The 27,649-nt window shown below is 37.2% G+C and overlaps 2 protein-coding genes across 4 annotated transcripts in view; both read right to left on the bottom strand.

The window, feature by feature from the left end:
• The window catches only part of sh2b3 (SH2B adaptor protein 3), a 52,709-nt gene extending 36,147 nt beyond the window's left edge, over positions 1–16,562 (bottom strand). Inside the window, exon 1 of the mRNA XM_039659603.2 lies at positions 16,414–16,562. The gene's annotated coding sequence lies outside the window, so the exon portion shown is untranslated. The remainder of the gene's footprint in view (positions 1–16,413) is intronic.
• A 1,757-nt stretch (positions 16,563–18,319) lies between these two features.
• Positions 18,320–25,193, bottom strand: pheta1 (PH domain containing endocytic trafficking adaptor 1). 3 transcript variants are annotated; one of them, XM_089130573.1, is made up of 3 exons: positions 25,111–25,193; positions 22,991–23,082; positions 18,320–22,229 (listed from the first exon to the last, which is right to left on the bottom strand). In XM_089130573.1, exon 3 carries the CDS (start codon positions 22,207–22,209, stop codon positions 21,433–21,435), a length of 777 nt encoding a protein of 258 aa, XP_088986699.1. In that variant the 5' UTR covers positions 22,210–22,229; positions 22,991–23,082; positions 25,111–25,193; the 3' UTR covers positions 18,320–21,432. The 3 variants fall into 3 exon arrangements, with proteins under 3 accessions (XP_088986699.1, XP_088986700.1, XP_088986698.1); XM_089130574.1 differs by having other exon boundaries at positions 22,956–23,077; XM_089130572.1 differs by having other exon boundaries at positions 22,991–23,077.
• Between the last annotated feature and the right edge of the window lie 2,456 nt (positions 25,194–27,649).

Here is a 27,649-nt window from a genome sequence, read left to right as displayed (position 1 = left end):
CAAAATTGCATCCATGCGCAATAAAGTCCGTCCTATACTGTGATTGCTAACGAGAATTGAAATGGATTTGCAATAACCCCGCATCAAGTTGCTTTTTTAAGACACTTACTGCTTCATGAAAAATATCAATTACACGCTTCATTTTGTGAAGCTACTTCATTACATGCAAGTTGGGAGTCCCGAATTAGCCAGGACGTCCCGTATTCTAGGCCTAAATTATTTGTCCCGTACGGGTCAATCACATAAATGTGATTGGTCATCATCCAATCACAGCCCACACTCATGCCTACCAGACCATACCAATAACAAACTCTACATTGAGAATTAGACTAATTATTCTTTTGGGAAAAATCATTGGAGAAGAATCCTCTGCTGTCTGGACGCTCCCAGTTCGACCTGGACTCGCGCTAATGGCAAATTAGTTTTGGTGAATTCAAACAACGTGATTATTGACAAGTCCAACATCAGATATGCAAGAAAACATGAACTCTTCCTGGGGGATTAATATGCTGATGTGATTTGCTGCCTTTTTTTTTAAATTCAGGATTCTTTGATGAATAGTTTCAAAGTAGATTAATCCGAAATAAAATAAAAAAGCTTTTGTAACATTAGTTTTTTCTTTACGGTCACTTTTGATTACCTAGTTTAATGCGTCCTTGCTTAATAAAAGTACTTTCTTTAATTTAAATTAAATGTATAATGTTACAAAAAGCTTTCTATTTCAGATAAATGTTATTCTTTTGAACTTTGTTTAATGTGATCTTTTTTGTGTGACCCTAAAATTCGTTTTCGAATTAAATTGTACATAAATAGTTTATGTCTGAGAACCTTTAAAAACACATTCGAGCCTGAAATGTCATATACAGTGTGATGCAGTACAAATATTTTTTAAGTGTCCCTTATTTTCATGTAAAGAACCACGATTGTCCCGCATTTTACTTTTTTGAACTTGTAAGCTAAGGTTACCAGACTCTATGTTGCTGCAAATTAACATAGAAAATAACTTGCAGCAACAAGGCAACCAACATGATTCATTTTCAAAAGCTACATTTAAATGCAAATTAATAATCCATTTAAAATTGGACTGAGGGCTAAATTGGACTGAAAAGATTTTATGTAGATGCCTCAAACAATTCAAATGAGCCCAAATTTCAAATGAAATTTCGAATCAATTGAGAGGTGGCAAAGATCGTAATCTTTTAACAGGAACATTTTGGCCTCGTCTCAAATGTGTTGAGTGGTCAAATGACATATTACGTCTAGTGAATGTGCATGTTTATTTATGCTAACACTCACAGTAGCTCTGGTGACATTCTTGTTCTGGGTTTTTTTTATGTGGCAACTGGGCACTTTGCTTACGGCTGCAATTTTGCTCAGAATGCACACGCAAACAAATATGCCAATGTTTGTGGTCTCAAGTTTATGGTAGAGTTTGGTGATGGCGCAGTGGATAAGACACATGCCTTTGGAGTGAGAGACCCGGGTTCGAATCCACTGTGAGACACCAATGTGTCCCTGATCAAGACACTTAACCCCTAGTTGCTCCAGAGGCGTGCGACCACTGACATATATAGCAATTGTAAGTCACTTTGGATAAAAGCGTCAGCTAAATGAATAAATGTAATGTAAATGTCTTCTAAACCTTTGGGGGAAAAAAACAGTCTACATAAACATACCTAATAAGAACTGCTGATCTCCACCGACTCAAGCATCAAATATGGCTAAATGCAAATAAGCAGCAGTGTGATCGCTCAAATTCGGCATGAAATCCTAATCTTTTTCGAAATGCATTTTATTGGTCTTATTGTGAATGATCCATCCATGCATGTTTCATTTGATTTATGTATTCATTTATATTCACCTTGTAATTTGATGTCACATGTCAATCTTTTGGTGGAAATATACAGACCTCTCTCTGGTGATGCATGGCACCCTTTTCTTACAGTCTGATATACCCTGGCACATGGCAGCAACTCAATGCATTTAGGCATTTACAAGTTCAATCAGAGCATTACAATGGGAGGGAAAGGTGATTTAAATGACACTGAACGTGGCAAGGTTGTTGAGTATTTCAGAAACGGCTGATCTACAGGGATTTTCAAACACAAACCATCTCTTGGGGCCAGTTGTTCAAAGGTAAACTGATCGGATTTTGGTTATCGGATTGGATTAAATCTTGAAAATGGGTTGTTCAAAATGGTAAATGGACTGCATTTATATAGCGCCTTCATAGACCTAATGGCCACCAAAGCACTTTACATTTGCCTCACATTCACCCATTCATACACTCATTCATACACCGACGGCGGTGTCAGCCATGCAAGGCGCCAGCCAGCTCGTCGGGAGAAGCTGGGGTTAGGTGTCTTGCTCATGGACACCTCGACACTTGGTCAGGTGGAACCGAGGATTGAACCACCAACCTTTCGGTTCGTAGACAACCCACGTGAACCACTGAGCCACTGCCCCAAAAGGAAAAGTAGGAATCTGAAATCAGATTAGATCAGGGAATCCAATCCTAGTTTTAATCTGGATCAAACCTTCAGTTTGTGTTGTTCAAAACTTGTCAGTGGGATTTGGATAACTTTGATCCAAAAAAACAGGATTATCCTGATCCCAACTTGGTCAAATAATACATTTGTATCATTTAGTGTATATACTTTTCTTTATATTTTTGCACTTGACTTGTGTAACCGTTGTAACAGTGATAAAGTAGACATAGGCTAACAATTAAGCTATTCAGTATATAAAGTAAAAATAAAATAAAAATGATCTTGTCCCCATTTGTGTTTTGTGTCAAAATAAGAAACACTTACAGTGACCCCATGTTGGCTCTTCTACCTGTTCTTTACATAGCTGGTAGCCCACATTGTGATATGTTGTCCCATTTAGTGCACTGGTAATCTTGAAAACTGTGTATCTGGATCAGGGTGATCCAGTCCAATGTTGCTTTGAAAAACCGGCATAAAAGTAAGACGGATTACCTGATCCTGGATAGGAAAAAATGGGATTTCCAAATCCGGATCATTTTGATCCAGATTAAATGTTTTGAACAACTGGCCCTTGGGTTTACAGAAAAAGAGGAAATATCCAGTGAGCGGCAGTTCTGTGGGTGCAAATGCCTTGTTGATGCCAGAGGTCAGAGGAGAATGGCCAGACTGGTAAAAAGGCAACATCAACTCAAATAACCACTTGTTGCAAACCGAGATCTGCAGATGAGAATCTCTAAATGGATTGAACCTTGATGCAGACGGCCTAAAGCAGCAGAAAACACACCGGTGACACTCCTGTCAGCTTAGAACAGGAAACTGAGGCCACAATTCACACTGACTCACAGACATTAATATCTTGCCTCCATTCAACCAACAACCAATACATTGAACCAAGTTACAATACGGACGATCTGCATATTATATAAGGTTTTGATATTCTAGTGTGCGTGAACACTTTCTCTCTTTGTTTACGCTGATTGAGCAATCTCTGTACCGAAACTGTTCAATGAATCAAGCTTTCTATGAACGCTAACGAAGTGTATCAGTTTAGCTCATCACTTCTGAACTCAGCTGGTACAACAGATTCTTCACTTTTACTCACTCCCTCATTCATCTCTCCAGTACAGGAAGAGCGTGACTAATATCGCTCGAGCCACTTTACAACGCGCGACGGGTCAAACACAGAAATATCTGAGGGCCATTGTTGATGTGAAGAGGAAGACTGAGGAAGTTGAAAGTGTCAGAAGCATCTGATACCAGTCACTGATGGGCCCGCGGTTTTCGATGCGGAATTTGCTCGTGAATGTGCGCAGTCCCTCAACACGTGGTGCAAACCACCTTCGGAATCAGATCACAGTCGCCATTTGCAGCTGGGGGAATTTTTCTTTTGAGGCTAAAAAAAAAAATCTGCACATGGGTGCCGCGCTGCACCAGACGCGTTGCGACACAACTGGAGCCAATCTCCCCATTCTCTTCCCCACATCCTCATTCACGAGCGCACAGGGCTCTCGGACGCCTGCGAACGTTTAACTCTGCGTGAGAAGTGAAGGCCTGTTCTTAAAGATCCGTTGGAAGCCCTGAAGCATGACAAAATGAAGGTTTAATACACGAAGAAAGCAACAGATCAGAAAAACCACAACACTCGCATACTGAAGGAGAACAAAAAGAGAAGGGGGGCATTCTTTAGATGGCATCATGCACTTTGCTCTTTTATAGGGTGACAGGAAGCATTAACCTACACAGGGAGAGGAACACCCATCACACATTTAGCTGGTTTCTTTGGTGTGCAAAGTCCTTTCTAAAAAAGACGAGGTCAAAGCTGGTCACGAACGTCCTTTTGCACTCAAGGCTTCCTAATTTGCTTAAAGAAATGGTTTGGTCAAAAATGCAAATTCTGGTATCGTGGACAAAGTTTTAAATCACTGTGGTTTTTTATTGAATTTACAACCACAAAAGAAAAAAAAATCCACAATAGCATTTTTATGTGACTTTACAAAAGGCAGAACGGATTAATGTCAACGTAATAAAACAAAGGATAGTGTTGTAGCGTACGACGGAAATAAGTGTGGAAAAGAATCATCACAGTCTTTGAAAAGGGTCCGTTTTTGATGGAAATCAAACCCAAATTTGTTTTATCTATTCAATAACCATGAGACAAAGAATGATAATTTAATCGAATTAAGTGAAAATTACAGATCATTTGGTTATTTTCCATATGCAAACCATCACACAAAACACATTTCTGCTTTTTAAAAAAAAGGTTGGGGAAGTGAAATGGAAACTCTGGGATCATTAACCCAATCATTGTAAGGCAAGGCAAGGCAATTTTATTGTATTGTATGGTTTTCTTTCAGCCACTTTTTGTATTCCACAGAAGAAAGTCAGTCATAGAGGGTTTGGAAAGTCATGCGATAATGTTTATAGGGTGAACCATTTCTACAATGTCAGACTAGCACCTAACCAGCCTGGCAAGTCATCGACGCGAGTGCATGTCTCGTGTTTACACCATGGCCCGTGCTTCAGAGCGCATGCCGTGTGACGTAGTCCCGCCCCCTGTGCTGGCCCCCGGGTGTTCGTTCTATCAGTGATCATCCGGCCCACTCATGACTCAGCAACCTCCAAACAAACTCACATCATTTCCTCTCTGGCCGTCTCTATTCTCTCCTTCCTCATCCTTCACATGCATGCATGTTAAATTCCCGTTCTTGCAATACCTTTTCATCCTAACTGCCCTTTTACTCCATCTTTAAACTTCGACAAACCCAAACAACCACTTCATTGTTTTCTCACTTAAACTCATTTCCTGCTTCACACCATTTTCATTTTCCTCACTTGTCTTCTTTTCCCCTCTCCATATACTGTACATGCACTTGTAGCTTTTACTACCGAGATAACGCTCTTTCTGGCATTAAAGTTGGGCGGTAAGACCTGTACCTTAAATCACTTATATGTACACACAAAAATCTATTCAGCCAATCACATGGCAGCGACTCTATGCATTGAGGTATCATAGTCAAGACAATCTGCCGAAGTTCAAACTGAGCATCAGAATGGGTGACATTAAATGTGCCATGGTTGTTGGTGCCATGCCATGTTCCGGAAACTGCTGATCTACTGGGATTTTCACACACAACCATCTTCAGGATTTATGGATAATGGCCAAAAAATTAGATAATATCCAGCAGTGTTGTGCACTCGAGACTCGGACTCGGTCTCGAGTCCATATTTTAATCTTGGTCTTGTCATGGACTCGTGTGCATTTGAATTGACTCGTACTTGAACATATTGGGAGTCGGGACTCTGACTTATTCCCGAGTCCACTCGAGTCCCATTCAAAATACGTCATGATTATTATTACTGTATGTTAATATTTCTTTAAATTTTTGTTTGATTGAAACGTCCAATGATTGCTGACTTTCTTGTGCACAACTGTGCATGACTTGAAACTATAACGTTCGCAGCACGCAAATGCAGCAAGACCCAGGTCAGATGTGATGTGAAGCCACTAGCTCAACTATGTATTGAAAATGTCTGCCTTATCATCCCTAATGTTCTGTGAAAGAGCACTTACTGATTGTAAAAATTGTAAGTCATATACCATAATAAAATTACCTTTACACCACTTTGTGGCCTTTTTACCATTACAGTGTACATGATTCCATGGTATATTTGGTTTACTGTTTGAGTATGGTGCCAATTTTATTGTTACCACCAAATATTTTACATATTCTTGAAGATATCTTTAAGTCTAGTTTGAGACCCAACCTTAGGTTATCTAACTTCTCTGGTCTCGGTCTCGACTTGGACTCGACTGTCTTTGGTCTCGGTCTCGACTCGGACTCGACTCTCGACTCGGACTTGAGTGAGCTGGTCTCGACTACAACACTGATATCCAGTGAGCGGCAGTTCTGTGGATGAAAATGGTCAGAGGTCAGATGAGAATGGCCAGACTGGTTCCAGCTGATAAAAAGGCAACATTAACTCAAATAACAACCTAAATACGTCTAAATAACGCACTCACAACCTTGAAGCAGATGGGCTACAGCAGGCTACAATTCACACTAGCTTACCAAAACTGGACAATAGAAGATTGGAAAAACGCTGCTTGGCCTGATGAGTCTCGATTTCTGCTGCGACATTAAGATATTCGGGTCAGAATATGGCGTAAACAACATTAAAGCACGTATTTATCCTACCTTGCATCAACGGTTCAGGTTGCTGGTGGTGTAATGGTGTGTGGGATATATTCTTGGCACACTTTGGGTTCTTTAGCACCAATTGAACATCGTTTAAACGCCACAGTCTACCTGAGTATTGACCCTGTAATTGTAATTGACCTCTGATAATTACAGAAGGATAATGCAACATGTCACAAAGCTCAAATCATCTCAAACTGGTTTCCAATCCAGTAGAGCATCTTTGGGATGTGGAGGAATAGGAGATTCGCATCATGGATGTTGCAGCTGATAAATCTGCAGTAACTGTGTGATGCTATCATGACAATATGAACCAAAAAAATAAATGTTGAATCTAGGCCAAGAAGAATTAAGAAACTTCTGAAGGCAAAAGGGGTCCAAACCGGTGCTAGCAAGGTGTACCTAATAAAGTTGCCAGTGTATTTTTCATTTGCATTTGGAACTCAATGGACGCATAGCAAAATACAAGATTATTCAGAGCAAACGAGCAGGGCTGTTCACATAAAATGCATTTTTGCGTTACAAAATGGAAAAAGTTAACTTTTTTTAGAACGCCGCTTCTTAGGAGACAGCAAAATAAATGCAAGTACGACACGTGTTGTACGGTACGTGTTGTTTACATATAACAATGGAAAAGCAGTGCAGTGGAATGCAAAATGGTGTTATGGGTGAACAGTCAATATGTCTTGCATCTGTACAAATGTGTCTTCACACTATACAAGGCTCGAGTTAAAATCAAACAACTCAAAAAACAGCATTCAAATCCAATATACTATCTAGCAAACAGTTACGGTGTGAACGGTGAGTCACAACCATGATTGGCTGTTGTGGTTGGTTGCCACGGCATTGCTATGGGGTTGCTAAGGTGAGCTGATAATTTTTAGTTGTTGCTGTGTAGTTGGGCTCTGAAGGGCTTTGATGGTTAAATCTAAACATGCAATGCCTACTAACGTTAAAGTTACCTAAAAATACTTATATTTCATAAACAACTCTTCAGCACAAAAGAAATAAATGGGGTTAATTTAAGTGTATGAAAAATCATGAATTTACCAAGATCTTAAAATGTGGTGAAAAGAAACAAGAGTATCGTTTCAAAACCGTTTCGAAATTTCTGATGAAAAATACAGTTTAAAACACAAAACATTTTTACGTTTTGATTCGAGCTGCTAATATGAAATATTAAAGTTAAACAGATATTACGAACTGCTACAAATCAACTCCTTATTAACATTAACCAATTCAAACACACACAGTTCAGAATCATCATTCAAGCCAAACACTTGGTGCACTGGTGTAATTTCCGAGCTTTGTATTCCACCGCGACTTCAAGTCCATTACGTTTGCAACCTCTAATTCCCCAGCTGGGGTCTTTGGAAGCTCGACACACACAGAGAGTTTCCTGTACTGTAGGGTCATGATAATAAAAGCAGTGCCTAGATGATACCGACTCTCAGAAACTGATTTTGTACACGTAATTTTGCTGAATCAGAGAAATCGCAAACCTCGTGCCAGCTTCCTCCTTATGACTTGACGAGCGTGCAGACCACACGGAACAAACACTTCGCACAAGCATGAGAACTTCTTTATAATGAGACACAAAAATAAAGAGTGCGGGAAGCAGACAAGCAGTGGACTTATTCACAGAGACAGGAAACCCTGCCCTGCCTTAGTGACCACTTACTATTCACACACACACACACACACACACACACACACAATACACACACACACACACACACACACCGTTCACATGCAGATATGAACTTTGACTTCAAAGTTTTATGCGTGAAAGGTATGGTAGCTAAAGCAAAACGGCATTACGGCTTCCAATTTAACAAATTCATTTAATGGAAATAAATTATTACAAGACAATAACACATCTACTCAATTAATAATGCCCTTCCAATTCATACATTACTCCATAATTAAGAATATCCCTTTCAAAACGGACCATTTGAGCAATTCACGTTTAAAGTAGCATCTCTTTGCGCATCCTCACACAACTAGACCACACTCTAAAAATTCCTGCGTTGTTTTAACCCAACTTTTGGTCAAATATGGACAAAAAACCACATTGGGTTACATTTTTTACTTACATTTTTAACCCAACGTTTGGGTTTGTCCATATGTGACCCAAAGTTGGGTTAAAGCAATCCAACATTTTTGGAGTGTAACCTCACCAAACTTAAAACGGGCATTTTTTTTAGAGTGGAATGTGACGATACCCATTTTAAGTTTGGTGAGGTTACACTCTAAACATGTTGGGTTGTTTTAACCCAACTTTGGGTCACATATGGACAAACCCAAATGTTCGGTTAAAAATGTAATTTAAAATTTTAACCCAACTTCAACTTTCACTTTCAACAGTAATGTTTTTAATTACATTTTTAACCCAACATTTGGGTTTGTCCATATTTGACCCAAAGTTGGGTTAAAACAACCCAAATTTGGGTCAAATAGGGACAAACCAAAATGTTGGGTTAAAAATAAAATTTAAAATTTTAACCCAACTTCAACTTTCACTTTCAACTGTAATTTTTTTTCCAATTACATTTTTAACCCAACATTTAGGTTTGTCCATATTTGACCCAACATTTGGGTTGAAATAACCCAGCATTTTTTAGAGTGTGCAAATGAAAATACCGGAATAAAGCCAAATCCAACAGAGCGAGACATTTTTCAAAATGAACTACTTTTAACTTAATAGCAAAGGATTAAAAAACAGCAAGACGCAACTCACTGCCTTAAGATGTACGAATGCATCCAGTGTTCAATGCTAACCTCGGACAGATTGACGAATTGTAAAATGGGATTCTGTGGACTTAAGTTCAATGACATGAAATAGGGCTGAACAAGGCCTTGATTGGCCAGTGGAGGACTGAACCGTCCCGGATCAAATCCAATAAAAGACACCGTTTAAAATATCGCAATGAAGATATATTGCAGAGGACACTTACAACGAGCTGACAGATAAGACAGAGCAGGTTACTTTTGATAGGAAAAATAGATTCAGCTTTTAAATTCCATTTTAATATGAAATTCAAACAATATATCATCAACTCTTCCTCTTTACTACTAGTTACAGCACGAAATAAACATGAGCATCAGAAGGTATGTTGAAAGATACAGTACAACTTACTGATATCTGATAGGCTATCTATCCAAATTGAATCGCAAGCTTATGAATAGAAAACTTAATAAAAACAAAGTACCAGTCATTGTAGCAGTTGAACTATTGATGACTTCAGAGAAGGACAAAAAACGTGAAGGAGATTGGTCTATTCATTTGGCTTCACAAGCTGAAGTGATTTCCTTGTTTTATTTGAGAGTTAGAATATGTATAAATAAATATTGCAAACAATCGCAAAAGCTGAATAATCGATTAAAATATTCGCAGATTAGTCGATTAACCATAAGTAAATGTTGATATATGAAATTAATTGCGATTAATTCAACAATTTAAATCAAAGTAATCAACATGGAAGGAATGGTCTGCAAACAGCCAGAGCCACAGGAATCAGGATACAAAAAAGAAGGGGCCCTTGGGATTGTTTTCCCCCTGTATGAGTGCGTTCATGTCACATTTCCGTTGACCTATAGCTGGCCACATGGTCCAGACATTGTTTATGCATTCTCTCACACATATGTTGTGCTCAGAAATACAGAAAAATGCATATTATTTATTTTCAAATATATTATTATGTATATTTTACATTTCAGAGTAGCTTAAAAAGTTAACTAAAAACATTACCTTTTTAAAATGATTTGCACTTGATTGATTTTCTTATTCGCAAACAAGAAATAAATAAAAAAAATCATGTAGGCCGCCTACTTGACATAAACAAACCACTAAAACAAAAACATACATAAATCAAGAGTTAGTCAATAAAATGCTTTAATAAGTAAGTTCATCATATTGACCATGACCATTATTTTCATCTCGCCTCATGCTGCTACTACTGTGGACTACAGAAATGCAAAAAATGTCATTTATCAAAATAAATATCAATCTTCCCTTGCAGACTATATGGAGAGTTCTTCAAGGGCTGCCACATGCCCTAAATCCAAAAGCCACACAAAAAACTGAGGCCTTGCGTAAGTTTTAAAGCTTTTCACAATCACACGTCTGCCCAACAGGATGGAAGCTTATTACCGCCACTGAATAAAATCATACAATTCTGTTTTTTCTCAAAATTGCATGAAAAACTTCTTTCTGAGAATTGCGTGATATAAACTCGCAATTCTGCTTTTTTTTCGGAGAATTGCTTGATAAAGCTAAACTCGCAATTCTAACTCTTTTCTCAGAATTGCGTGACATAACGTCGCAATTGCAAGTTATAAAGTCAGAATTGTGTGATTAAAACTAGCAATTACAAGAAAAAAAATCCATGGCCAAGGTTTCACCAAGAATGTATAAACTCCTAAGACAGAGAACATACTGGGTCTGTGATATCTTTAAAATAATTATAATCATGTACCTATATCTCCAAAAATACTGGACTTCAGAGCATTCTCTCTCTGGCATCGACAACATTGAGGATTATCCTTAAACACACTCTAAACAGCAAAATATTACATTTTCTAATGTGTGTCACAGACACAATTTTGTTGCCATGCAGTTGCTGGCCAGTTGCTAGGTGGTTACTAGGGTGTTCCGAGTGTTTGATTGCCGGCCCCAAATCAAAAGTGCCAAACCCCAAGCTGCGTATAAAATATAAATATTACAAGATGGCAACCAGTGACGTTTTTTGAAGTCCTCAGACTCTGATTTATGCGTTTTATCAACACTGAAATTAACCTGCAGCAGTCAGCAGGTACAACTAGAGCTCTGTAAGTGGTTTATATGCATTATTATTGTAATGTTATGTGCTTTACGACATGAGGTAATAGAGTGCCGAAGTTACGACGTCACTCTGTAGGCCAAAACGCGGAAGTGAGTTAGCATTTTAGCACTACCGGTTCCCTCGCTCTAAAGCCTATGGGATTTTTGAATGGGTTTTTGCTAAATCGCCTGAAATAAGGTCTGTGGTGAACAAAGCCTCTGAATATTTTCACGTTTTGATCTATGACATAGAACACACAGTTATAACCTGCTTATGTTTTTTTAAACTTTATTGTGTCTGATTGTGTTTTTTAAAATCTTCATATAGGCTTCAAAATGTATAAATTTTATCTTGCTAGACAAAACGTGTAAGGGTCACAACTCTTTGTTAAACACAGATCTTATTTTTTTGCGATTTTCCAAAAGTCTATGGGGAAAATGCATTGCTTTTCGACCGAGGGAACCCATGCGCCGCTAGCTTCCGAGATGTCCTACAAAGTGACGTCATCACTTCGGCACTCTATTTAACTTTGCAGACTATGCTGTGTTTGTGTTTTGAAGGAGGCCTGGCTTTGGAGACGCTCTGAAGGGAGGGTGGGATCCTATGCTTTCAAAGCTAGCTTGCTATTGCTAGCTTATTCGAAATGGGCTAATATAACTTTAAGATTATTTCGTATTCAACAACTTAACATTCTTAACAAAATATTTGAGAGGATTTCTTAACCTTCAAAAGGTCTTCATTTCCTGTTTACACTTCTAGGCTCCGGGGTCTGTAAGACCCCAACAATTGATTGAGTAATTGTACAAAAAATATACATTTTCAATCATGCAAATAATATATCATTTTTTTTGTTTATATCTCCAAAAACACAGCATTAATAAATAGATGAGAAGTAAAGTATTTTTGTATCGATACTAGAGCCCGACCGATAAAAAGATTTTGAAGGCCGATACCGATACAAATATTTGGGGGTTTTAAAATCCGATATTCCGATATATCGGCCGATATTTTTTTTTTATTAAATATTGTTGGATTTCACACACGTGTAAAAGAAGAGCTAACTTTTCTGCACAAGATACGTTTGATACTTTTCTCTATGTCTAAATGTTCACTCCTCGCAAGTATAACGTACTGTACATTTTACAATGCAGGGACTGTAACTAGAGATATGCTTGTTATAAATACAGTAATAATTACTTTATTTAGGCAGAAAAAGTTCATTGTGGTTTCCAAGCTCATTAATGTTAACGTTAGCAGTCTTCCACTGATGATAGTGGCATTAGCTAGCTTTGTAGTTAGCTAGTCTAGGATGAGCCATAATTTAGCAATAGATAACATCATACTGCAAATTGTAAAACATACATTTTCAATATAACAGGCCAAGGAGAGATGATTGAAGCGTGTTTCGTCCGTTTTTATTTTATTTTTTAAATATTCATTTATCGGCCATTATAACTGCCGATACCGATATTATGGAAAATGCCTAATATCGGCCGATAATATCGGCCGGCCGATAATATCGGCCGGCCGATATATCGGTCTGGCTCTAATCGATACATCACACAATTACTCAACTACACCATTAGCTTGCATATGAAATATTACTTTTTTATGATACATTGCATTTATGCTCTAGTACTGTTTCATTTCTGTGTAAAATTTTTTTTTTTTTTGACACATGAAAAAAAAAATATTTAGTTTTTTCACATTTCCCATTCATTTCAATGTGGGGTCATATTGACCCCGAAGACCAGAAGTGTAAACATTTTTTTTGTACATACCTTCAGAATCAAGCCCAGTTTTTTGTGTGTAATGTGTATAGATAGATAATGTATGAAAAGTCACAAAATCTTATTCCACGGAGATCTTATAGACCCCATGACCCGATTGAGGGCTATGAATCTTGAAAACACTTTCATGAATCCGGCCCCTGGTCCCTATATGGCTCAGGATCCTCCTTCCATGTAAGTTTTACCGTCCACCATGTCAAAATTGTAATTCTGATTGCTCAAATTAAGTTGAGGTTCATAGCACAAACTCCCATATAAGTTACGCACAATTTTTTTTAAACAAACCTCTAATTCCTCAATGTGACCAACAACAGTGCTAGGAGTGTGTTAACACAGAGCACTAATTATACACACTTTGCGGGAGTCATTCCAATGTATACCTTCAAATAAGGAAAAACACATATCAACACCTCAATGGCACTCAACGGTGTCTGTGCATCTGCTAGACAAATATTCCATGTCTCCAAACACACAATGACAGCATTCTTGACTCGACCGCAAGCAAGATACAATGTAACCTTGTAATTCTCCCCTGTCCTGTTTGCACAAGCCCATTCAATAGTCGTTCTATCCCTCCCTGACACTAGCATGCACAAAAACCAGCCAGAATGGCTGATGGTGGGGCAGAAAACACACATTAAAGTATGTCTTTGTGCCCTTTTATGAGGCTGCAGAACCTGAAGGAGGTTGATCAAAAGGAAGTGCATGTACACACACGTCTGCACACACACATGCACAAGTAGCACGTTGCTTTTAGGCTACCATATCACACAGCCACATCTAGACACACTGTTCCCTGGGTAAGAGTTCAGGGGCCAGCGAGTGTGGGAACAGGGGATTCTTCCAGCTTGAGACGAAAGCATTATGATGCAACAGAATCCCCTGTTCTATACATGAACACACACATATTGCCATCAGCACTTACTCATACTCATACATTGAAAAGCTTTCGAATGTGCTCTGAGCCGTGTGAAATTCGTTTCAATATAATACACAGAGAGACGCACAGAAAACCACAACTAAACTAATGCATGTTACAAATATCACACCCAAGGTAAATATTTAACACTCACCAAAGTCCATCCGAGACTAATAAGCATTTTATAGAAATTACATTATAGATGTTAATTTGGTTATGCATGTATCTGCTGCTCGACACAATCAGCTCTTTTTAAGGAAGTTAAATGGCTCCACTGACACAAGGTTACAAGTATATGCAAAATACAGTTTTGTGGGCTGTAAGAAATCTTTTCAGCAAGTTAATAAAGGCCATGTGTGGCAAACGGTGAGTTTTGGACCCTGATCATTAAAATGAAAATTAAAAAGTACTAAATAATCAGTTTTATATGTTATTTATATATAAAATATTTTTATTTATTAGGGCTGTGCAAAGATTAATTGCGATTAATAAAAGAATTATTATATAAGAATTATATAAAAGAATTATATAAAAAAATTATTTTGCGATCCAAAATAAAAGTTTGTGATTACATAATATATTTGTGTGTGCTGTGTATAATTATTTTGTGTATATGTATATATATACACACACACATGCATGTATATTTAAGAAAATGTGTTATTCGTATATAAAATATTTATATTTATATATAATATAGATTATGTATTATATATATATATACAGTATTTACATGCAAATAATTCTTAAATATATACATGCATGCATATGTATTTATATATACAAAATAATAATACACAGCACACACACATATATTATGTAAACACAAACTTTTATTTTGAATGCGATTAATCGCAATTAATCTTTGCACAGCCCTAAAATATTTCTTAAATATTTCTTAAATATTTTTCACACATGCATGTGTGTGTATTTATATATACTAAATAATTACGCACTGTGCACACACACATATATATTATGTAAACACAAACATTAATTTTGATGTGATTAATCGCGATTAATCGTTTCACTTGAACATCATTTCACCACTGCAAGAACATTCACGCCCCCAAATATCCGTATAGGAACTCAAATTTAGATTCTCAAGTCAACATACACTTAGTCACACACTCAATATGCTACTGCTACCTAAATACTTCACAAATTATGATTTGTATTTCAGCTGCAGGACTTTAACATCTGCCTGACATAAACATCACACACTGATCCAGATGCCCGGAAGATGAAAGCATATCTAGCATGGAGTCATTTGCAAACACACGAGCCCATTTTACACGTATATGCAAATGAAAATTGCACATTATTATTAGTATTATTATTATTAATAAAAATACATAATAAACTTAAGTACAGGCCGGATTTCCGGTCGCTTGTTCTAGATAATGAAAACCACATCTGGCATAAACTCATTTGCATACACATGTTCACGAGCCGATTTCACAATAATATGCAAATAACCATGCCATATTATTATTGTTATTATGAATAAAATGCATCATAACTAAAGTAAAAGCAGTGTTAATTCCATAAATACATTTGAATACACGAGACCGTTTCGCATGAGTATGGAAAAGAGCTCGTGCCACATTAATTAGTAATGATAATGTATGTTGTGTAACAAAAATTACGTAATCCATGGACTTAATTCGATGTCATTAAGAAACTTGTAAGCGGGTGCGAACGCATGAGCACGTGCAGTTTAATCGTGTTAAATGATCGTACTAATTTTGCGCTGCTTTCTTTAATTGCCAGTTCGAAATGACGCAAATTCTGAGAATCTGTACGTAATTCACGTATCTTTCGGACCGAGCCAGGCACGCGCTGTGAAACTGCGTGATCCCTTTAAACTTTCTTCTGCGCGTGTCAAGTTCATTATAACTTTGCAATACATTTTGAAAGGGAAGATAGCATCGCATAACCTCAATAGCCAATACATGAGTTGTATTAAACTTTCATAATGATTACTGCGGTGTCATAACTGTCGGAGAACAGAAACGGGAGACCCCCCTCCTCTCGACTCAAACTCTCACGTTCTGCGTTATCTGCACTGACCAAGAAACTTCTGGCCCAAAGTGTCTGGATATATAGCACGAACCGTTAATCATTTGCAGAACTCTATTAAACATCTTAACTTACAAATAGAGAGAGCTATAGTAATGATTAAACATGACTTGCCTGCCAGCCGTGGTGTCCGTTACTTTCTCTGTCATGTTGGATGCGCGCACCAACAGTCCTGCGTAAACTTTCAGGAAGAAAAAAACACACACACACACACACACACACACAAACTTTTCATGGACACAGCGACAACAAGCGACGACCAATCCTTGATGTGGCGAGACACACTGAGTTTCCGGCAAAATAAAAGCCCCATTTTGTGTGCAAAGCCATTCGTGTAGTTTTTGCAACTTTCTCATACAATTGCGTCACTCTAATATTCATGATATTTCAAAACACGGACATCATGTATACAAATGGTTTATTCTGAGAAACATTTAAGAGTTCTTGATTTATCAACATCTTAGGGTGATAAAAATTAATATAAAACTACAATAAAAAGAATACAATACAGTTAAAAATGATGATAATTACATAAAATAAAATTACATGTATGCGATGTGTATATATATATATATATATATATATATATATATATATATATATATATATATATATATATATATATATATATGAGAGAGAGAGATGTACAGTTATGTACACACATATAGGCTGCTATACATTTTATATCACACAAATTAAGTACTTTAAAATACTGCCATCTAGCCACTCTAATATTCACACAAATTGCATGTGTAGTAGACTAATTGTAAACAACAATGTTGTAAAAATAGGTCATACTGGACAACTTTGACCTCATGTCTACTCCTAATTTATAATCCCCATAAAATCAAATTGATTTTTTTTTTGATTGGGGGGGGGGGGTAATTTTGAATGTTTTTTTTTACATTAAATTAAAATAAATGTTACATTTAGAAGGTATAAGCATTCAAAACTTTCGAAGATATGGATAATTGATTTTGATGACATCTCTCTGAACTTCAGCTTTTCTGTCCAATCAAAAGCTCTCTATAATCTGAAGCTCGGCCCCTACATTATAAATACATTGAAGCTAACCTAGGCTAAAATTGTTCACTTGTTCACACACATTACTATTTTCTACAAATGACACCAAGTGCACTAGGGAATAGGGAGCTTTGCGTCACTGGAACCACTGCAGCGCACACATAGTCTAATAGTTGGCGCAGACCAGAAAACATACCGGACCCATTTGAATTCTGCTAACTCACAATGCTATATTTTAAAGTGATAGAGATTATGAGGAGAAACAATAAGAGATAAGGAGGAAACTGCGGCAATAACAAGACCAATGGCTCTGTAAACAAAACCCTATTTTAAAAGGGGGAGGGGCTGTTCGATATGTCCCGCCCTTTCATCCTGTTTCTTCAAGCGGTTCAAGCAGAGCCCAACGGCTCTAGGTTCAAGGCACTTCAGTAGCCCTTTAAAGTAGCGCTTTGGGACTTTTATTTTGAAAACAGCTTCAGGTTCAGTGCTTTCTTTGTGGCTTCACATGATATATTTTGTAGTTTCCGTTGACAAACGTGTTGTCCATTAAAAGCGTGTTACTATATGAAATTGTCAACGAAATCTTCATTCAGAGTACAAAAAAACGTACGCTCCACAGTAGTAGCAATGCCCTCGAAACTTAATCTTTACTTCCATGTCCTTGAAAGGACCATGAAGGGCATGTCAAAGTGTACTTTTCATGGTTTATTTTTATTATGCGCATAGCTGAAGATGAGAAATGTACAAATAAAGTCAAGAGCATTGAATTTTAGAAACCACCCAACAAATACAAATTCAAAGCATTCTCCATACATTTCTAACTAATGCAAAGAAACTGGATCTGTGAATGAATGAACCCTTCAGTCTTTCAGAAAATGGAACTACTCACCGATACAAAATATAAATACAAAGCAATGCTGAGCCACCTTGTGGTTAAATTGTGCGAGTTCACATTTTGAAGAAAAAAACAAACACACACACACACACAAATAAAATACACATTTTATCTTGATGCTCATCTTTATTTGATTCCTTAAAAAAATTCTCCTTCAAATTGAAATATTTTACCCAATGAAATTTCAGTGCCTGTTTATTGCAATACAGCTTCAGCAACAAGTAAATTCTATTGCAGTACCGTGTTAATACACAAGCTGTTATGATTAAAACCATGTTCATCTCTTAATTCCCATTTTTATTTTACATGAAATCTGAAGGCACTGTGGTTGGCCAGTCAAGGACCCTAATTAGTGTTACCGTAGACAATACCTCCCCATGATATGATTACAGGATTGCACTCAATTCGTACCATTAAAAATGCATTTTGAAAAAGTCATAAATAAATTCAAGAGCTCTATGTATAATGAATTAAATGTTGGTCACAGTATAATGACTATAATTGGTCCGTTTTAAAAGGCAAAGCAAAACATTGACATGCTAATTGGCAAGATAATACATAATTAAGTATAGCAAGGCTTAGCATAACAATTAATAACATTGCTTCAAAGATCTATTGACCGGAGTCCTGAGATTACATGTTAGCTGGCTAGTTAGATAGCTCCATTGTCTCAGACACCTTTACATATTTAGAAATCATTTTGGCAATTCAGTTTTTGGCAGGTTCGAATGTAGATATCCTAAAATGCAGAATAAAAGGTTAACTTGCTTTTGATCATAAAATATTGAAAAACGATGGCAAGTGACCATAGACCAGCTTTGGCACTGTACTATTTAACATTCAAGATGATTTTGATTCTGAAAACACAGATATTGTACCGCTATTCATTTTTTTTTTTTTATCAAGACAAACATTGTGAAAAGTGATTCACAGTGTTGTTCTACAAAGAAGACGTCAATTTAAAAAATATATATATACATTTAAAAAAAAAATGAAAAGAATTGGCAAGCCACTTCCACATGAGTTTCTAGGAAAACCCCCACATGAAGCTAAGAGACTTTTCAGTTCATCTAAAAAAAGAAAACGCCGTCATCATTTACTCATTCTCATGTCCTTCCAAACCCACATCGCTTTCTTGCTTTCATGAACACAAACAAATGTTGTTTGGCTCTTTTAAAGTAACACATATTAAGTGTTTTTCACTGATAATCTTCAAAAACAGACAAACTTGTGAGGAACATTATGTTAAAGGAGTAGTTCACTTTAAAAAAAAAACTTTTGCTGATAATTTACTCACCCCCACGTCATCCAAAATATCCATGTCTTTCTTTCTTCAGTCGACGGACTTTTTAATGGACTTCATTGGGAACCAAACGGTTCAAGGTCCAAATGAGAGTTTCAGTGCAGCTTCAAAGGTCTTTAAATGACACCAGACGATGAAAAAGGGTCTTATCTAGCGAAACGATCGCTCATTTAATAAATACATAAAAAAGTTTGTTTTATAAGCACAAATGCTCACCTTGCTCTATTCTGTGATGAGCGTTCGTGACTCTCCTGTTCGAACTCGTTCATCAAAATGAACAAATCTTTTTTCGAGTCTTGACTCGAAGGGTCCTTGATAAGACCCTTATTCATCGTCTGGTGTCGTTTAAAGCCCTTTGAAGCTGCACTGAAACTCTCACTTAGACCTTGAACCGTTTGGTTCCCATTGAAGTCCATTATATGGAGAAAATCCTGGAATGTTTTCATCAAAAACCTTAATTTCTTTTCGATTGAAGAAAGAAAGACATGGACATCTTGGATGAGATGGGGGCGAGTAAATTATCAGCAAAAGTTTTTTTAAAAGTGAACTACTCCTTTAAGATGATTTTAAAGTAAACTTCAAAAGCAAAAATTGCATAAAGTTAAAATGAGTTCAAACTGTGTTCCGATGAATTGATTGAAAGATTAATTTAGGTCAACCCTCAACAGTTCAAAGTGCATTATTGGTTAATATTGTGGTTTATTTTGTCATATTTGTGCATATAGTTAAACATTTTTTCCCAACTTTGGTCACTTGCTGTATTTAAAAAATAAATTAATTAACTTTATTTTTCACAGTTGTGACAGAATGTGACATGAGGGTGAGTAAACAATGACAAAATGTTCCTTTAAAAAAAATGGCTTGGTCTTGTTTAATAAAAAAAATAATAATAGTAAAAAAAAATTACCAGTTAACAATGGAAAAGTGATTTTCATTTTGATGCTCTCTCTGTTTTTAGATTAATGACCTATTATGTCTTAAAGGGATAGTTCACCCAAAAATCCTTGTCTCGTTCCAAACCCGTAAGACTTTCATTCAACTTCAGAACACAAATGAAGATCTCTTTGATGAAATCAACTACAACTACAGAACTACCACTACCACTTTGACGCCTTAAAAAAAGTTCATAAAGAGATCGTAAAACTAATCTATATGAATCGAGCGGTTCACGATCCCTATATATATATATGAGGAACAGATTCAATTTAGGCTTTTATTCACATAATATACACATTCAATGCACACATTCAATGCGGAAGCTCAAGCATGATCGCTTGACGTTTGAGAGCCAATGAGGTTCGTTCTCATGTTACGCATCACGTTTGAGCTTCAGCGAGAACCAATGAGGTTCATTCTCGTGTTACGCATCACGTTTGAGCTTCAGCGAGAACCAATGAGGTTCATTCTCGTGTTACGCATCACGTTTGAGCTTCAGCGAGAACCAATGAGGTTCGTTCTCGTGTTACGCATCACGTTTTGAGCTTCAGCGAGAACCAATGAGGTTCGTTCTCGTGTAACGCATCACGTTTGAGCTTCAGCGAGAACCAATGAGGTTTGTTGTCGCGCATGTTCTCTTCGATGATCAATGTTTATATGTGAATAAAAGCCTAAATTAAATATGTTCATCATATAAAGCGAATTTGGACTAAACCACTCAATTCATATGGATTCATTAATTTAAAACTTTTTAAAGCGCCAAAGTGGTAGTTGTGTAGCTGTCAACGGAGGGAAAATAATACCATCATTTGTGTTGCGAAGATGAACGAAAGTCTTACGGGTTTAGAAAGACATGAAGATGAGTAAATAACAGAATTGACATTTTTAGGTGAACTGTCCCTTTAAACCATGATCGCAAGTTTGGTATGTGTGCGGCTGCTTACATGTTGAGTCTCTTGCAGATGTCCAGCTTCATTCATTTACTCTGCAGCCATTCCGTTCTCAGTTCAGCCACCTCTTTGCCGTACCACTCGTGTAGTTTGGAGAAGCAGCTCGTGCCGGGAGAAACAGGGCTCTCGAGCGACCCGCCGTTGGTCTTCCTCCGCGGAGGCACCGGAGGTGGTCTGACTCCACTTGCCCTCGTGCTGCTGTCCCCGTCCCAGGCACATCCCTCGCTGACACCGTTTGCCAAACTGGTGTGTTTACTCCAAGTCACCCCGTTTTCTCTGCTAGACAGCCCCTCCTGCGAAGGCCCCGTTATGGCAGCGTTCTGTAGGGACGGGGTGGCGGTTCGAGGGCCCGCTTCTACCCCCTGCTGTTTCTTCGCCCTGCTTTTGGCTTGTAACGCTCTCGCTTCACGTACCTCCTCCAGCTGCCTCTCCAGCTCCTTCACAACCAGGCGCATGTAGTCGAAACTGGCTCGGGACAGAGCCTTGACCCACGATTCCATCCCGGCCTGGCTCTCCGCAGCCATCTTGTACACTCTCGCTTTGATGCAGTCGAATTTGACGGCGAAGGCGAACTCTTCAGATTCGGACTCGCAGAGCTCCACCGTACAGCCTTCCAGGACGATGACGCCAATGGGCTCTCGACTTTCCCTCTCCTCGAAGTAGAACAGCATGTTGCCCTTCAGGATAAACCAGCGGCGGTGGTACGCCGTGTTCCGTTCCCCTTTCTTAAAGAGGAAGCCTGTCTTGTCTGGAGGAGAGTTGCACGTGGCATAATGCGCCACGCTCCTCTCATTCAACTTCATGATGGCGAGGACACCTGTCCCTGAAATAGAAATTAATAAAAACTACATTTACAGTGGAGATAGATAATATGATAATATGTAACCCAACCTAACTGTAATAATTAATAACCCAATTTTCTACTTCTCATAAAAAAGTTGTTCTGCACATTATTTATCAGTCAATATAAAACAATGATTTCAATGCACTAATATTTGGCTTTCTTAAAGACTGTGTTTTGCAATATTTTATATCCAATCCAATATATCCAATATTTTAAAGATGTGCATAAAAATGCATAAAGAGTTAAGATTAAGTTTTGTTGATTAGTTGAATCAATGAATGTAAACAGATGCAACAATTACTTGATTCAGTTCAATTTTAAACTGATTTAAAGATTAATTTAGGTCAACATTTAATGTTAAATGAAGTGCAACATTTCTTATGTGTTAAAATAATTTCGTAAAAATATATATATAGGTAAAAATGGCTGTTTATTTTGTCTTATTCTTGCATATAAATTGATATGTGTTCCCCTACTTGTGTTCACTTATTCAAAAACATTTGTGCCAAATATTTATTTTGTGGGAACACACTACGTTTTTTTCCCCCCATAATTCTTTGATTGATAGAAAGTTCAAAAGAGTTAAAAAAAACTTTCAGTAACATTATAAAAATCTTTATTGTCACTTTTTTAATTTAATGCAATTTAACACGTCCTGGCTGAATAAAAAATATACATTTATTTTTTTTAAAACAGTGTACTGACCCCAAACTTTTGGATGGTAATAGATCTAAATTCACCGTTCTATTAAAGCTCTTCTGCGACGCCTTCACTTTTGGCCTGTCTCCAACCGTCAATCAAAACACCAACACATCTCCATCCCATTTCTGCTCTAAAAAATATAGAAAAAGCCACAAAAAAACTGAAGTCAACAACCGATGTGTCATAAATACAGGAACATTCGACTTCACACGTCTGACCTGGTTTAAAAAAAGCAAATTCCTCTTTCTTAAAAACAAGTGCCATAAATAAAGGTCTGTGTGGGGTCTGGGGTGACTAAACTATACATGAATCAGACCTAGCGTTAAAACCATGTGACAAAAAAGTAAAAAATTCACACACACATATATATATATACACTCACCTAAAGGATTATTAGGAACACCATACTAATACTGGGTTTGACCCCCTTTCGCCTTCAGAACTGCCTTAATTCTACGTGGCATTGATTCAACAAGGTGCTGAAATAAAGTAAAGTAAGCCATGAAAACATCCCCCACACCATTACACCACCACCACCAGCCTGCACAGTGGTAACAAGGCATGATGGATCCATGTTCTCATTCTGTTTACGCCAAATTCTGAATGTCTCAACAGGAATCGAGACTCATCAGACCAGGCAACATTTTTCCAGTCTTCAACTGTCCAATTTTGGTGAGCTCTTGCAAATTGTAGCCTCTTTTTCCTATTTGTAGTGGATACGAGTGGTACCCGGTGGGGTCTTCTGCTGTTGTAGCCCATCCGCCTCAAGGTTGTGTGTGTTGTGGTTTCACAAATGCTTTGCTGCATACCTCGGTTGTAACGAGTGGTTATTTCAGTCAAAGTTGCTCTTCTATCAGCTTGAATCAGTCAAGCTGCATCAACATCAACAAGGCATTTCCGCCCACAGGACTGCCGCATACTGGATGTTTTTCCCCTTTCACACCATTCTTTGTAAACCCTAGAAATGGTTGTGCGTGAAAATCCCAGTAACTGAGCAGATTGTGAAATACTCAGACCGGCCCGTCTGGCACCAACAACCATGCCATGCTCAAAATTGCCATGGAAGCCTTCCATTGCCTTTTCCAGCCATGGAAGTAACCATATTTCATTGATATGCCAGGTACAATCAATCACTTTACCATGTTACCACTACCAAAATATATTTTATACAGTTCATACAAAAGTATTTTCTGAAGTACCTTTGTATACTAAAATAAACAAAGCTGTTTGGACATTTACTATGATAAATACCATGTACCATAGCAATATATATATATATATATATATATATATATATATATATATATGAAGAGTTCAGATGCAAAAGCCTCTAAATGCCATTTGAAATTTTCTTCTTTAATGATGATTTTTATCAAACTTGTATATTTAAGTTCAGTAATTTCACTTAAATGGCAATGATAATTGCCTATTAATTGTTATTTAAGTGAAATTACTGAACTTAAATATACAAGTTTGATAAAAATCATCATTAAAGAAGAAAATTTCAAATGGCATTTAGAGGCTTTTGCATCTGAACTCTTCATATATATATATATATAATATAATATATATATAATGCTATGGTACGTGGTATGGTTGGAAGTTGCATTTAATATCATGTTAACATGCATCAAAATACCATGGTTACCATCTGATACTGATAGTGATACTGATCTACGGTACTGCCACAGGAAAAACAAAGAGTTATTCATGATACAACTAGCTAATACAGCCCACAACTAAAGTTTTAGCAATCCAGACAGCAGTCTTATACCATGAATGTGCGTTCAAAAAAAAAAAATGAACTGTGACATGCAGTAAGTTACACATTAATTTACATTTCAAGTGCGCATCAGAAAGCTGCAGAAATATACGGTCAGACCACATCCGCAGCAAACAAGCTAATATAACATTATCAAACTCACTTACACTAGTCAAGAAAGGAAATCACCATAAGCAAAACATGTGGAAATGAAGTCAACATGACTTAATACAGTCTTTGTCATTCTCGGCTGAGCTCGAGGAGTTTGCTTTGACAAACCATCAAACGCAGCCTTGTTACTAGCGTAAAGCTGTTAAAGCCGAGTTATAAAGACAGAGAAACTCATGAAAAGAAAGGTTGTGCGTCATTTCGAGCATATATCGCTGTTTAACTTGCCTTCTGAGTGTGTTATTGGGCGCCAGCATACAGCTTTCCTCCCTTCATTCTTCCTTTCCTGACTGGCGATCACGTGACTCTCCTGGAATCTCTCTAGTAACAGCAGCAGTGCTGCGCGCGCTCATGTGTGCATGATAGATTACTCGCACAATCGGGTATTATAAAGATCATAATGAGTCCCACGCGCTTCTCACATATTTAAACTTAAGCTTGAGATTGGATACATAATTATATATATGCATTCAGATTATATGCATCTCGTTTGGTCATAATTATCTCCCTTTTTTGTACTGTGGTAGCAACAACCCTTCTGGGGAAAAATAACAGCTAAAACCAACCTAAGCTAGTTGGCCTGGTTTTGGACACTTTTCTTCAGCTGACCAGGCTTATCTTAGCTGTTCAAGATGGGAGACCAACTAAAACCACCAGCTTAAATCATCTACTTACAGCTAGTTACACCTTATAGATACATTTATGGTACCAGATGCTAATACCATCAAGCAACATGGCATTATTACCATCTAGATAAGGTACTGGTGACTTTTTATGGGTGGTTTTGTTAGTAGTAATGTTGGTGTTTTAAAATATGCCATTGTATTTACAATACCATCCCTGTTGGAAACCCAGAAGTCTTCTAAAAACTCTTCTAAAACCAGCTTGGGAGACCAGATAAAACCAGTCAACTAGCTAAGGCTGGTTTAGCTGGCGTTTTAGTTGGCGCTTAGGCCCAACACACACATTAATAAATCATCTATTCCTTTGTGACCGAGTCTACAGTCAAACCAAAGTCAAACATTCAATGTCACATTGGTAGCATTAAAATAATAATGATAGCAATAATACTGATAATTCTAATATAAGATCATACTATTCAGATTATTAGATAAGTAAAAACACGCTAAACACGCCAGTTACAGCAAAATCGATGTTTATTATGGAAAATAAGAAAGAAGATGAAAGAAAAAGGTCTTAGTCCCCAATATATTACTATACATACAGTATCTTCTCTGCTTATGTAATGTACATGAAGGACACATACAGAGTTAAAGGTTTGAATGAAAGACTGTTATTGAGTACTAAATGCTAAAAGAAGGTCAATTAAATTTCACTTGAAATAAAACCACACTCTCAGTGTCACGCATTCACACAGACATGCATTCTTGGTCTCTAAATATGTAGAAAAACAAAAAAAAAAAACCCCTCTGATCAGTTATAACAGAAATTGCCTCAGGCTCACTTCAGCAAAGGCTTCTGGGAAATTGAGTTTTAGTGGTTGCCCTTGTCAATAAACCACGTCCTAGCTTTCCTACCACCAACATTCAACCGAAATCCCAGTGTTATCGGAGGACTCTTCAATCGTCCTGCGTAGCCAAACCCCTCAGCAGCCAAACAGTAAAACTTCTCCTGTACATTTGACGACAATTTCTGAAATACAGTAAACACAAACTACACAAAAAGGAATGCTGTAGAGACTAGTACAAAGACAGAAATAATAGATTTTGATTACATCGTAGTGCACCAAATCGTTTTGATGCGACACTCATTCACAAACCTTTACTAAAAGCATTAAATGACAAAAGAAATTGTATAAAACACTAAAGTGGGTTAAAAGAGAGAAAGAAAAATGTGCTTTGAATATTTTTAATCTTACAAACATAATCCCCTATAACCATGTGCCTTTTACCGAGATCGAATGGATGGATCTCTATTGTATTGATATTATCAGTCCTGTACATCAACCTCAGCCAGATTTAAATCATATAGATCTCAGACAATATCACGGAGTTGTAGTGTTTGCCTTTACAATTGAGTCTGGCTGTGATGGTGCACTATTGCTGGATTTTAAAGCCAACATGAAATGGCATTAACACATTTTACCCTTATAATTAGACACTTGAATGCAGAAAATGAAGGTGAAAAGAACATTTTGACAAGAGATTTTTGGTGCATCAAAACTGAAATGCTTCTTAAAAAAAGTTATCATTTTTGTTGACGAAATTACAATAACACTGATGAATTAATCACAAATGAGACCAGAAACGTGTTTGAAAAGGCAGTCCATTCTGATTTCATGTCGACTTTAAAGTGGCCTGTTACAAGTTGGGGGAAGAAATAGTGCATCAAATTGCACTTCAGTCCATTGTTGGCTCTATAACCCTCTCCTCTCTCCTCCGAAAAGGGTTTTTCAATCTAACTATAACAGTAGTTCTGCTAGATCCAGGCAGAGCAAGTCTCCGACCCGGCTATATCCAAAGAACCTGTAAAAACATTCATATTCAGAGAGCAAAACAACACTTAATATCATAACAAGACACAGTAACTCCAGTGTGGGGTTAAATATGAAACAAAAATAGGACAAAAATGAAATAATAACCAAAGACAGCAGTGCTTAACGATACACGACCACAGATCTGACAAACACGACATTCGTCCAGTTGGTTCTTTCTGCCTATAATACACAGTAGGCTTAAGAGTCACTGTTCTTCTGGGAAAACAACAAACAGAAATAACATTTAAAGGGATAGTTCACTTTGAAATT

This window comes from Pimephales promelas, chromosome 4 (assembly GCF_988280905.1).
Source record: "Pimephales promelas chromosome 4, fPimPro1.hap1.1, whole genome shotgun sequence".
NCBI classification, from domain to species: Eukaryota; Metazoa; Chordata; class Actinopteri; order Cypriniformes; family Leuciscidae; genus Pimephales; species Pimephales promelas.
The sequence above is the reverse complement of the archived record's forward strand: the minus strand, read 5'-3'. Positions and strand labels throughout refer to the sequence as shown.